This window comes from Panthera onca, chromosome F2, assembly GCF_046562875.1.
Source record: "Panthera onca isolate mPanOnc1 chromosome F2, mPanOnc1 haplotype 2, whole genome shotgun sequence".
NCBI classification, from domain to species: domain Eukaryota; kingdom Metazoa; phylum Chordata; class Mammalia; order Carnivora; family Felidae; genus Panthera; species Panthera onca.
Window position 1 is genome coordinate 47116833 of NC_138356.1, and position 14823 is coordinate 47131655.

At 36.6% G+C, this 14823-nt stretch overlaps 1 protein-coding gene across 2 annotated transcripts in view; it reads right to left on the reverse strand.

The window, feature by feature from the left end:
• Positions 1-232: 232 nt before the first annotated feature.
• The window catches only part of YWHAZ (tyrosine 3-monooxygenase/tryptophan 5-monooxygenase activation protein zeta), a 33598-nt gene continuing 19007 nt past the window's right edge, over positions 233-14823 (reverse strand). For both annotated transcript variants that reach the window (XM_081792014.1, XM_081792013.1), the window contains exons 4-7: positions 6132-6255; positions 5246-5409; positions 5073-5168; positions 233-2298 (exon numbers count right to left, since the gene is read on the reverse strand). In XM_081792014.1, the coding sequence (XP_081648140.1) occupies positions 2239-2298; positions 5073-5168; positions 5246-5409; positions 6132-6255 (444 nt within the window). In that variant the 3' untranslated portion in view covers positions 233-2238. The remainder of the gene's footprint in view (positions 2299-5072; positions 5169-5245; positions 5410-6131; positions 6256-14823) is intronic.

Genomic DNA, 14823 nt, shown 5'->3' on the forward strand with positions numbered 1-14823 from the left:
TCGTAAAAAAAGAGCCATGAAGAGGATTATCTTACCCCAATGCATAAAAGATCTTTTCTCCTTGAAAGAAAGACCCCAAGACCTCCATTGCACTTTTATTTGAATGTAGTATTTGGGACAACTGTCCCAAAGGGCTGATATTTCCCAATTTAATCTGAGGTCATAATAAAACAAGCAACAAAACAGTATTTGGGATTTCAGTTTCTCACCCTTATCACCAAGACTCACTGCCTCCCATCATCAATATTTATTGAGCATTTACAGTGTACTAGGCACAATAGAACATACAGAAAACATTGTCCCTGCTCTTGAGGAGCTTACATTCTAAAAGAAAAAAAAAAATACACCTCTTTTAAAATGGTATTTTTGTTTGGTGTTTTCTGCAAGGTACTGAGGAAATAGTCTGTAGGGTGAGCTTTGGGTATAACTTAGCCCCATCATTATTTAAAGAGAGGAAGAGGAAGGATTTTAAAGGCAGACAATGACAGACCATTCAGGAAAGATAGGGTTTACAAGGAGATAAACACAATCTCATCAACTAAGGAGAGATTTGCTGCAGTAAATAGGATGAGGGAAATAGTTTGTGGGATGCAAGCAAAGGAAGCAAGGTATCCTTAGACATTGAGTGGAGCCAGAAAAATCATGCGGCCTTTTTTCCAAGTACACGGCCACCAAAGTAGGAATGGTTGGTGACAAGACAGAAGGCTAAAAAAGGTAATCCTGTACACCTGACAAATAGAAAGAATAAAGATCAAAATTGAAGGCAGGCTATAACAAGATCAAGAAATCCTTAAAAACAAGTGATTTGGAAGCACAAAACTTAATGCTACCCAATGTCATGATGGGCCAAGAACAAAAACATTGTGGCTTCCTAAGTCAGAAAATGCCATATACCAAAATTTTAAATGGAACACATTACTTTTTTTCCAATCAATCTCCCGTCTGGAAAAAAAAAACACAAGGAGAAATATGGGACATGGTGGTTGGGAACAGTAGTAGTTATAGTAGTAGTATTTTGTTGTTATGATAAACTTTGTACTTAAACTTGGTAAAAGCCCATTAGCTGCCAACAGGGAATAAGGAATAAATTTCCAAAAATGTACAATTTCCTTTAGAGAAGTTTCAGAACCAAAAGACTAATTTACATGAAAAGCTGTAGAGAAAGTAGTTGAAAAGTCCATTCATAAAACTTTTATTCCACTTACATGAACTTAATACACGTGTTCTTAACAATTATGCTTGGATTGTTCATGAAAATTTCATAAGACATTAAACAAAGCTAGCCGTCATCTCAAGTTATTTCCCTGTTAACTATTTTTACAGCACATGCATGTTAGGCAAGTATCAAAAAAAAAAAAAAAAAAAAAAAAAAATCACAAAAGCAAAAAAAAAAACCCAAAAACAGAAACCAAAAAAAAAAAAAAAAAAAAACAAAAAACAACCCTAAAAAAAGTTAAATACATGGGATTTTTGTTTTGCTGCTGTGCTTGATATACATAAAGTAATGGATATCAAGCAATTCGTTTTACTGCATCTTTACTTGTCCATTTGTTCTTAGGTTGCCTAAAACATTTAAATACAAATAAAATGAGTGTAGCAAAAATAATGAAAGCAAACAGCAGGTAACTTTACAAATAATGGAATGTGAACCGTTTCTGCCCTTATCCAGAGTAAATTGGGTCACAACTAAAGGATCACTTCTGTAACTGTAGTCAAAGGTGTGCACATTTGAGAATGATCACGCCACAGATACACATGGTTCAACATGTATTATCTACGGGACGCCCATTTCTACTACAGCCCTGTAAGTGCTCCAAACCTTAAAGTACCCACAAAAACTACACCTGTATCTGGAACCAATTATCCCTTTTATTCCCCACCAGGACAAACCAATATGTAGGCAGTTTTCTTTGCTTAGACATGGAAGCAGTTTTAACACTGGCCCTTGTGAAGCCACAATGTACCAAAAGTACTATGCCAAACGTTTATACTAGTATAAAAATTCCACATCCCCATATTGGCCACCTCAAGATGAAAACAGATAACTCCCTAAATGTTAACTGGCTCTACTCCCCTAATATTAAACATAAAAACCACATGGGAAATATAGAAATTCAAATAGAAGTAACATAAACCTGTCATAAATCGTAAACAAAAAACTATTTGTGGGACAGCATAGATGACAAATGGTCTACTGTGTAAATTTTAGAATGAGGCAGACAAAAGTTGGAAGGCCGGTTAATTTTCCCCTCCTTCTCCTGCTTCAGCTTCATCTCCTTGGGTATCCGATGTCCACAACTGGTTAAAAAAAAAAGAAGAAAAAAAAAAGATTTTTCAGCACAGTTCAGAAAAAAAAAAAATCTTAATATACTTACTTATCAAGGTACCAAAACATAACCACAGCTTTTGTGGAAAGGCTTTCTTTAGAAAATAGCAATGAAGAGAACAATGAAGATGGAAAACATCCTTATTTTCTCCCTAACCACTGCGTAAACATTTTAAGTACAAAGAGTTGTCTTCGAATAACAAGGTCAGGTACAAGAAATTCTTGATTATTCATATGAGAGAAAACAAACATCACAGAAGAGCCACCAAATACTAAGTATTAACAGCTATGAGAATATCAGACTGCCCTGAATACCCCCAATATGAGAGATCCTCTTAACCCAACCCATGTTCAAGCACAGGTGGACTACTTTCCCTTGGTAAAACTTAAGACTCCCCACTCGAAAGGGAATCCCACACTCCATGAAATTCAAGAGTGAGGATATCAAGTCTGAATTAAATTACAAATTTAGCTTTCTAATGTTTTTAGCTTAGAAAAACATACCTTTGTCAATCTGTAGGATTCAAAATAAATAGCTGAATACAAAACACTGGTCACAACCCAACCTTCTGAGAGGTAATTAAGTAATTAAGACTATGGATTCTATTAATTTTTCATTAAGTTTATCAGCAAGTTAAAAAAATGATTTCAAAATTAGTTCAGCGGCTTCAAATATTAACTTTTGCAAATCTAAATAGTTCATAATGACTTTTAGAGATAATTACAAAAGGCCTAATTCAAGATGATCTTAAATTTTATATTGCTTATACAATGAAAACACCTCAATATTTTCCTAACTCCCAAATCACCCACTAGCTTTCTTTATTTATTAACCAAATAGATCTCTGGCCCGGAAAGGAGACTTCTTCCAAGGTCATATTTAAATTAAATGACCTCTGGAAGCCTGTGTGCTCCTATTAAACAGGGGTTTATAAGATGAAATTGTCTTCTAACACCTCTTCACAGTTCTGAACTTCAAAGATTCTTGAATTTTCCATAAATGCCTTAAAAAACTTGACACATTTTTTCTACTAGGGTTATGCGTTAGCAATTATTAGTCAACCAGATCCAGACTCAAATACTAGGTAGTTTTGACAAAATTTTTTTACTTAACAGATAAATGATCTAACCAACTAATAATGATACCCAGTGATACCACCAAGGCTCAGAGAAGCCACAGTAACTAATGACAGAATCAGAATATAATCCTTCCTTTTCTTCTTACTCAGTTGTTCTAGGATGCTCTTCATGCTATACTAATATCCAAAATTTAGCTGGAAGTACATGTATCAGATCACGCCCTCTCAAAAAGTGATGACACTGTAACAGTAAGCAGGCCCCAATTTCTACCTTATAGGAATGACAAGGTTCATCACTTCAAACCTTTAGAAAATATGAAAATTCTTAATATTAAAAAGAGGTAACAAATTGAAGTGCTTCTTTCATTTGTTTTAAGAAATTCACTCTTGGGGCACTGGGTGGCTCAGTCAATTAAGTGGCCAACTTCGGCTCAGGTCATGATCTCATGGTTTTTGAGTTCAAGCCCAGCATCAGGCTCTGTGCTGACAGCTCAGAAGCTGGAGCCTGCTTTGGATTCTGTGTCTTCCTCTCTCTCTCTCTGCCCCTCCCCTGCTTGCGTGCGGGCACTCTAAGATAAATAAGCATTAGAAAAAAATTAAAAAAAAAAAAAAGAAATTCATTCTTTAAGAAATTACAGGTTATTCTCTTGACTAAACAAATCCCACAAGTTTCTGGTAGCCCCCAGTTACACTTTCTAAAATAATTTTGTTTATAGTAATGATAAAGTACATGATGCAGTTCAAAAACCTTTGCTGAGAGTATTTAATACTAGAATATTGAACAGGTTCAGAAAACTGGCAGTGAACTGGAATAAAGCTTAGAAGTAAAATATATGAAATGATGATATACAGTCCTCAAGCTCTACACTGACTGCAATCTTCACTCTTAGTTCATTACCTGGCACAGCAGAATTTGATAATTTTGTCTTAAGCCTCAAAACTTCAAATTTAGTATTTATCTGAAGGAGAATGGAAAAACCTATGGGACTAAAAAGACGATACGACCACTCTGTAAGGTATAGACTTTATCTGGATCCCAATTCAAATAAAAACTGTTTTAAAAAGGCATTGTAGTTCTTTCTTTCAGTCTGGAGTATCCTAAGAAGGATAAGCATGACGTCCCATAAAAAGCCTTTTTTTTTCTTTAAACAAAAGGCTAGCTAGGCAAAATACAGTTCCATTTAGATTCCACAGAATATCTGCAATTTTGTAACTGAACTTACTGATGGAGTACATATGGAAGCAACTTTAAGAAAACTATTTTTTTTTAAAGAAAATCATTTTTAACGGAACTTAAACATAAAACTTTACTATACTTTTGATATTAAAAACTAAATTCTTCTGTGACTAAAATGGAACAAATGGAAACACTCAGATTGAAACAGAAAATAAAACAGTCTAGGTGATTAAAAGTTGAAAACCATGGGTTAAAAAATGATTTTTAAGAACTAAAATTGTAACAACAGATATGTAACTAATCAAAGTATACATTTTTGGTCCTTGACCTATTTATTATTTGTTTCTGCAAAGGTGGTTTTTCTTCACAGCTCTAAATAGCAGATAGTAATTTGCATTCAATAAGGAGGTGAGAAAATATTCCTGTAGTTATCAATGAACAACAGAATTTCAACCACAGTGGCCATTAATGATGTTTGTTATGTACTTACTGTCAAGTTGTCTCTCAGTAATTGCATTATTAGCGTGCTGTCTTTGTAGGACTCTTCACTTAATGTATCGAGTTCAGCAATGGCTTCATCAAAAGCCTATGATCGAAAAAGTACATTTAAGTGCTCAAATAATAAGGATTACTAAATTTCCACAAAACAGGTAAAATACCTACTGTCTTTGCAAGAGAGCAGGCTTTCTCCGGGGAGTTCAGAATCTCATAATAGAACACAGAGAAGTTAAGGGCCAGACCCAATCTGATGGGGTGTGTTGGTTGCATTTCCTTTTTGCTGATCTCAAAAGCTTCCTGGTATGCTTGTTGTGACTGATCCACAATCCCTGGGTAATAAAACACACCAAAATGTACTGACAAAGTTTGCACTTCATTTTCCTCCTTCAAACCAAACCTTTAATATCCAATGATATCCTCTGAAATATTAAGCTGTAGCAACCTTAACTGAATGAGGCTTAGAAATTAAAAAACAAACAAAAACCTTCTCCAGGAACACACTAGCCACTGGTCAGCGTCAAGACAAAACCAAATCACCTCAGAATTATTACATTTTTAGTAATTAGTTTGTACTGCTCTACAGTTATGCTGTGATCATGATTTCTTAAAATTTTAAGGAAACATTCTTATGCACAAAATTGGCTTTTCAGCAAGTGAACATTTTAGAACACCAATATTAGGCAGTAGATGTACCTTCTCAGGACTTTAAAAAAATTAATTACTGCTCTTCATTTCGTGCTCTAAGCAATTAAAAAACACAACCCGCGATATCCCAGAGGTGCCTGTGTGGCTCAGTTGGTTAAGTGTCTGAGTCTTGATTTCTACTCAGGTCATGATTTCACAGTTTATGAGTTCAAGCCCTGTGTTGGGCTCTGTGCGGAAGCATGGAGCCCGCTTGGGATTCTCTCTCTCCCCCTCTCTCTACCCCTCCCCGCTGCTCACTCTCTCTCAAAAAAATAAACTAAAAAAAAAAAAAAAAAAAAGAAAAGACTATTTCCATACTGTGTTATATTATACAAACTCAACAAACACATTGAAAAACACAGTATACCTTTCTTGTCATCACCAGCAGCAACCTCAGCCAAGTAACGATAGTAGTCTCCTTTCATTTTCAAATAGAAGACTTTGCTCTCTGCTTGTGAAGCATTGGGGATCAAAAACTTTTCCAAAAGAGACTTTAGAAGAAAAGAAACAGTCATAATAAGAATAAAATCATTATAAGACTAAAAAAATATCTGCATTTCTTAAGAGCATACTGTATGTAGCTTCAGTGACAAAATTTTAATACCGTCATTGCCAATAATACAATTGTTGAATGTAGTAGGCCCAGGAATTTGTGGTTTAAAAGAAGGATGCTTTGGACAGCAATACTTAAAATTTGAAGTTAGTGTTGAATTTATTACTTAAGGATGATACATTTTGAATATGTACCTCCCTCACATTTTGCTATCTATATACATATGCTGATAAAAATGACAATGTTTCAGTGAATGTGAAAGCAGCACAGCTCCCAACAAGCTTTTTCTAACAGGCTGTCAAACTTTCCATTTTCAAGGTAGTCATTAGAAGGAAAAGAATGTAAGAGATGAACCTTTTGGGACTCTGGAGGATTATGACCCAAGCAAAAACCAATAATGTAACAGACACTCTTAGAATGCATAAAGAGAAAGCAGAACAAAATTAATTTCATTTAGAAGAACACAATTCAAGCAAAACCTCACAACAGGCAGAAAGTTGTTCAAAGTCAAAAGTTTAACTGTTTCTAATTAGGACAGTAGGTAGACAGGATTATGAGAATTAAAGATCTGAAGAGTAAACCTATAAATTCATTAAAGTGATGTTTAGCTAATAAAATACATGTTTACAGATGACACCAGACAATAGATAAAACTTCATCCTATAATTTTGTTTTTTATTAACAATTTAAATTAATTTAAACCCTAACATGCTAATAATAATTACATTCTGTAATTGATACACAGCAAAAAATTAGATGGCTGGATTCAGGGGAGAAGGCACAATAAACTAGTCATTTTTTTTTTTCTTTTAAAGGGGAGAAAGAGAATTCCAGTAGTACAATTAGGCAAAAGTTAATAATCAAAAACCAAAATCATCTCACCACCCCCAATTTTCCTAACTAAAAATACCCTAGGAATCAAGGGAAGTCAATTTTCAACGGGGCTTAGTCCCAAACTAGTCAGTTTTTACAAGGAAAAGAGTTAATTCTTGGTTTCTATTCTTCTGGCAGTCACCCAGTAATTCAGTCTATGTAACACCTACTTATATGCAAAACAGTTAGAAGCTACAGATACCCAGATGAAGTGGGTAGTGGTCAACAAAGCAGTAGGGCCAAGCTGCACAGCATTATGGGAAGGGGTTGAAGGTGAGAAGTCAATCTAAAATGTTTCCTGTGATTATTAACCAATATTTGAAACTATTGGCCTGAAATCAGATGAACACTTCGATTAGGAAACAAAAACTATATTACAACCGCACCCATAACCCTTGTGTTCAAAGATCTCTCAGTTCCAAGTGTTTTGTCCTTTGAATACCATGTTCTGTAGGACATGAGCACTCTTTGAACCCTAACTATGGCAGCTCTTTTGGGATCTACCTCCAAAAACCACTGCTCCATTTAATATAATCAGTGGATTTTTCACTGATGTGAATGTGATTTTTTAAAATGTCACTTAGAAACAAATGATTAGGCCTTTTCAAGTTTTATAAAAATACATTATTCGTTCAACTATGGAAGATGGCATAGCATAGTGGCTTTGAAGTCAGTCTAGGTTTAAATGGTGGCAACTCTACACTTAAAAGGGTAAATTCTATTTCTGACAGACTAGGCTAAGGATTAGACTATGATGTCTAATTAAAGAAAAATATGTGATTAACCAGAATTCACAAATAATTTCAGATCAAATAGCAAAAGAAAAATATGCAAATTTAAAGAAGGCTCCATGTATATACAAGGCAACTGTGAACTGTTCTCTGGCTCATTTACATATGTAACATTACATTAAGAATATTTTTAGGTGCCTGGGGGCCTCAGTTATGTGTCTGACTCTTGATTTTGGCTCAGGTCATGATCTCATGGTTGTAAGATCAAGGCCCACATTGTGCTCCATACTGGAAGTGGAGCCTGCCTTAGATTCTCTCTCTCCCACTCCCTCTGTTCTCTCACATATTCTCTCAAAAAAAGAAAAAGGAAAAAAAAAAGTATTTTCAAGTAAAAGAAGTGACAATAACTAAGCCCAATCATGAAAGTAATTTGTCACCTATGCATTTATATTTCAAATTTTACTGCTTCAGTATTTTTCACATTCACCTAATTCCACTGTGCTAAACACTAAGAATACAATGATGGGCAAGATAGTCTCTAAGTATGTGGACAACTGTTCTGGCAAAGAATACAAAAACTAAGAATAATACGGCCCAGGGGCGCCTGGGTGGCTCAGTCGGCTGAGCATCTGACTTCGGCTCAGGTCGTGATCTCGGGTTTGTGAGTTTGAACCCCGCGTCGGGCTCTGTGCTGACAGCTCAGAGCCTAGAGCCTGGAGCCTGCTTCGGATTCTGTGTCTGGCTGTCTCTCTGTCCCTCCCCTGCTCACGCTCTGTCTCTGTCTCAAAAATGAATAAAACATTAAAAAGAAAATTAAAAAAATAATACGGCCCAGTCGTGACCTTCACTTTTCAAAGACTTTAACCCATTCTAGGTCAAGATGAGGGCCACAAACACGTGCAGTTAAGAGTGAATCACTTAAGATGTACGTAACACTTTAAAAGTATATAATTTGTGGAAGTTACTTATGCAAGGTGTCAAGAAATTAGTAACCCATCTTTTAGGAGTATTAACTTCTGTATCCCCAAAAACGCTGTTTTATGTTGGAGTGAAAATTTCATATGGGAATTTTTTTAAACTGCAATTAAGCACCTCTTCCTCCCAAGTGAATGCCGAATTAGCGACAATATCTGACTAAAACAGTAACAACAAAAAAAACTTTAAAAGACATTAATCAGAAAGCACAAGTAATAGGAAGGCAAGACAACAGTAGTCAAGCAGCTTACTGGCCTAATGATTGACCAAAAGAACCAAATTAAGTTAATCAACAGTGACAAATATTTCTGGTGAATGAAGTGCTGACTACAAGTTGAGAAAGCAAGCTCATCAAACTGTACACTATGAAAATGTGCAGTTCTTTGTCAGTTACACCTCAATAAAGCTGTTACAAGTAAAAAGCTGAAAAACCAGTAAGTGGCAAATAAACAGCAATCATATCTTCCAATGACATAAAGCTAAGAACCATTAAAACTTAAACAAGACGACTGGATATTAAAGATTAACAAATAAAGGGGCCGCCTAACATTTGGTTCGATAAGCTAACTATAATATAAAAAAACCAGAATTGTGGTAGACAGTCTCTAAAGATGCCCACCACTAATTCCCCTCCATTCCTGTCCACATATGCCATTCTTCCTCCTGCTGAGGTGTGGAATTTATTCCCTTTCTCCTGAGTTCGGGCTAACTTTGACGACTTGCTTTGACCAAGAGAATGCAGTGGAAGTGACTGAGTCCCATTTCTGAGCCTAACGCTTAAGAGGACTGGCAGCTTTCCATTTTGCTCTTGGAACCCATATCCAGCCTGTAAAGAGTCAAACCACCTTGCTGGAGAGAAGGGACAAGACAAGCTAGCCCAAGGAATGGGACATGTTAAGTCAAGTCATTTGGATATGTCAGCTCCAGCCAAATGCAGCAATGAGTGACTCCAGCCAATATACCATGTGAAGAGCTTCAGTTGAGGCAAGCCACAGAATCACAAGAAAGAAAAAATCAGTTTTAAAAGTCACTATAAATTTAAATGGTGACACATTAAACAACTAAGATAAAAGATCATGAAGTTGACATTTCTGACACTTAAATTATTTAATTTGATCCTTCCAAAAGTTACCCATGAGATAGATACAAACTAAATTATCCCTATCCTACAAAAGACAATGGGGCCCAGCTATGCTATGTGCTCAAAACCACAACTAACTTGTGAACTCCAACTAGGAAATCTGACCTGTACTACTAAAATTATGCTCCATTTTTTTTCTGCCTCAATAGGGTGATACACCTGCCAAAAAGGATGTGATTCCAAGATATTAATAGAATGAGGAATCAAAATTAAGGAAAGTGATTAAGTTCTATAAGGTATTAATGACACCAAATCTAGAATATATTGCTTCTTTAAAAAAAAGTATCAAAACAGACACTGACAAACTGGAGAATATCCAGGAAAGCAAGAATGGTCAAGAAACTAGAAACCATCACGAAGGTTTAAAGAATTATGACAAGAATGGCTCTAGACGAGACTAGTTAAATTTAGCAAGAGGCAGATTTCTGCTCAGTAAGAGAGATTTGTATGAGTGGTCCAAACTTGGAATAGGCCATCTAGTCAGACAGCTCCATCTACTCTTCCAGAGATTTTTAAGGAAAAATAAGATGATTACTTGGCTATTTTATAGAGGAGATTTATAAATCAGATGTGGTTTCATTCAACTCTAATGTTAGATACTGAAGATACAGAATTCATTCAATTAATTTTGACACTAAAGAGGCAATTAAGTATATTCATTTCTTAAACTGATGAAAGGGAAATAAAAGGTATATTTTCCAGACTAAGAAGCCAGAGGAAAGAGGCAAACATAGGGAGAAGACCAAGATGGAAAGAGTAAGAACAGGGGGCACCTGGGTGGCTCTACTGGTTAAGTTTCCAACACTTGGTTTCTGGTTTCGGCTCAGGTCATGATCTCACAGTCATGGGGATACGGGATAGAGCCTTCATCCGGCTCTGTGCTAGGCGGGCCGTGGAGCCCACAGGAGATTCTCTCTCCCTACCCCCCACCCCCACCCCCACTCCAGCACACACATGAGTGCTCTCTCAAAAAAGAGTAAGAAAAGGAAAAACAAAAAAGCAGCACTAATCAGAAAGCAGCAGTGACAAGGAAAAAAAATTGTGGAGGTGAGCAAATTAAAAAAATTGGAAGGGAGGAAAGGACTAATAGCTATTTGCAAAACATACTAAAAAAACTTCAGAGAATATCCTACTAAATATACAGTGCAACCTCCTAAATTTCATTCATCTACTGTAGTACAATGAAAGTGATAATGCTGGGACATTGTTAAGAATCTGAATTCAAAGGGGAAACACAGCATTATTTAAGAGGTAGGTGAGACATCACAACTTCCAACTATGAGACAAAGATTGACTACTGACATACCTGCATTTATAAAATTCTTCTATAGCATAATACATTGTTTTTAATACAAATGTAATTAAAATGGAAAAGGATATTTAAGTCAAACATGAAATTAAAAAACATCTTAAACTGAAGCACTGAGGCTACATAATCCATATGAACCTTGCTGAAATATAATTTGATTTAAAAATTCACAGTATTGGGGCACGTGGGTAGCTCAGTTGATTAAATGTCTGACTTTGGCTCAGGTCATTAATCTCGCAGTTCGTGAGTTCAAGCCCGGCGTCAGGCTCTGGGCTGAGAGATCAGAGCCTGGAGGCTGCTTCAGATTCCGTGTTTCTCTCTCTCTTCCTCTCACCCATTCACACACACACACACACACACTCTCTCTCTCATTCCAAAGTAAGCACACATTAAAAATTCACACTATTTTCTCTAGCAATTTAAAAACCTGCTTTTGATGACAACCACTGTCTCTTAATGGTAAGTGGAACAGAAAGCAGCAAGATAACACTAGAAGCCCACATCCAACACCTCTCTGTAAATGTTCATTATCCAGTGCTAAGTGATATGGCTCTCTTTTTTAATGTTTATTCATTTTTTGAGAGAGCGAGCACACCAGCATGGGTGGGGGAGGGGAAGAGAGAGAGGGAGACACAGAATCTGAAGCAGGCTCCAGGTTCTGAGCTGTCAGCAAAGACCCCGATGTGGGGCACAAACTCACAAACCGGGAGATCATGACCTGAGCTGAAGTTGGACGCTTAAGCAACTGAAACACCCAGGCGCCCCAGAAATGGTATCATTCTTAAGATGAGGCACTGAACCTTAATCTAGTCAATGGATAGATTATGTGGCCCTTGAGGTTAGAGATAAAAGATTTTTCTCCATCTACAAATACAATTAAGCTCTTAGGTTGTGAAAACACTTAAGATACACATATGGGGGTCAACCAATGACCTTTTCCCCCAAACCAGTCAATCTACCACAGCAGGATACATTAGTAATAGTTTCTAACACATGCTTTGATCCAAGAATGATCTAATACCATCAATGCTTTGACTTGGAAGTGTATTAAAATTAAGGAACCACATAAACCGACATGTCATGTAGTCTTGGCTGCCCTTCCTGGGGTAGGCTCAACTTGCCTCCACTAATAGGAACTTAAAACATTCAATCCTGACAGTGGTCAAATACTTGGTCTTCTTTTATTTATTTTTTTTATTTTTGGGAGAGCGCAAGTGGGGGAGGGGCAGAGAGAGTGGGACAGAGGATCCAAAGCAGGCTCGGTGCTGACAGCAGGGAGCCCTGATGTGGGGCTCGAACTCAAAAACCCAACTCATAAACTGAAATCATGACCTGAGCCAAAGTCCGACGCTCAACTGACTGAACCACCCAGGTGCCTCTGTGGTCAAACATTTCTAAAGAAAGGTTTATAAACTGAAAATCTATAGCCATTCTACAGACATACCACTATCACTAGTCCTTTAGTATGATTATAGTATGAAATTAAGAGGAAGAGTAAAACATCAAACCTTTAGGCAACAATTAGACCAGAAATCACCTATAACACCAAAACTATTACCTGAACCGGTGGCAAGACTCTAATCTCTGGGTATCCAAGCACTTCTTGGAACAAAAGCTCGGTAATAAAGCAAACACTCCAAAATCAGGCGGACTTTGAAAGTTCCTCTTGTCATTAATTTTGGTATCTCAGGCCAATTAATCTCAGCTCTAATCTACAAAATTAAATCAAAATCTACTTCTATAAAATGATCAAAATGAAAATCTACTTCAAAGGCTGCTACGAGGTCTAAATGAGAGTATAAATAGGAAAGCGGCAATCTCAGTTCCTGATAGAGCAGGCACTCTATTCTGATATAAGGTAGGAGGATCCCAACATTCAAAAATCTGCTTTAGTGCTCTTGTAATTTTTTTAATACTTTACTTTGAATTCAGGAATCTAAAATTTGTGTAACTATTAAGAGGTTGAAATAGTGTGCAAAAAGCTTTACTTTAAAACACAGGATGGTCCTATCAAAGGAAAGTAACATTTTCCTTTATTCTTTTTACAACAGATTTGTAAAGCCATAATCTATGGAAATAGACTTCCAACTGCCTAAATTCAAATCCCAGTTCACCGCTTACTAGCTGCGTCACCTTGACAAAGTTCTGAAATCTCCCTGGGTCTCAAGATTTCTCATCTGTAAAAGGGAGATATTATTAGTAGATGTAACACACAAGATTGTTGAGGATTAAATGAATTAATACATGGAAAGCATTTAGTACACAAGGTTACCCTTTGGAAGATAAAACAATTTAATCTGAACCAACAGTTCTCCAACCAACTATTCTTTCAAGTACTGTTTAAACTAATCACGTAAACAAATTACCATGGGAAGTATTTGCACTATAGATAGTAACTTAAATACCTTAACCAACCAATCCACCACTCTCCCAGAAATCCACCTTAAGTCCAGACTCCCCTCTTATGTGATCTAATTTCCTCATGTTTAAAAAATGCTAACTTATTACTCCCAACCATGGTACTTATTATTTCTCTCTGAACAGATACACTTGGTAGGAAAAAACTAAGTAGTGACAATAAATGCCCTGTATTTACGGCTTCAAGGTTTTTGGTCTTGAGATCTCTTCATACTCATTAAAAAAAATCGGGGGGGCGCCTGGGTGGCTCGGTCGGTTAAGTGTCCAACTTCAGCTCAGGTCATGATCTGGCGGATGGTGAGTTTGAGCCCTGTGTCAGGCTCTGTGCTGACAGCTTGGGGCCTGGAGCCTGCTTCTGATTCTGTGTCTCCCTCTCTCTCTGTTCCTCCCCCGCTTGTGCTCTCAAAAATAAACAAACATTTAAAAAAATTTGAACAGCTGTCAAGATCATGGAAGTGGATATAAGTTTTCCAAAATTCTCGTTTGTGCTTCAAAGCTTAAACTGTATCATTGGTCACAAATACCAATTGCTTTCCTTACTGACAAGCTCACTTTCTTCATTTTCAAGATGATGTCTGCCAAATACCTAAGTTTGAAAAACCATAGCCTGCCTGTCTGTCATTCTTTGAAGTAAAGAGTGCTCTGTGGGTGGAAATGAGGAGGCAGCTAATTCAGCTCACAATTCAAATAATCACAAAAACTTCTGGAAATAACTGCTATACTTCCCATTATGCCTCACAGAATACTAAAAAGAGGTCTACATAAAGGCTATTAATGATTTTACAGGTTCAAGGACATTAAGCTAAGCTGGTCTTTCCCCCCTCCCAAAAAGTGGATGTGTGATGGTAAGGATCATATAAATTACTAACACAATATGGTACTACTATCTTTATTAGTATTGGAACCAGCAGTTTCAGCCACCACCGTTTTTGCATAAGTGCTAATGACCAGAGTGAAGAGTCAATGGTGACTTAGTATTATCATGAACATAGTTGTGACCTCATGGAGCCCCTCTAAAAACAATCCACAGATCACTTTTAAGAACTACTGATTTAAAGT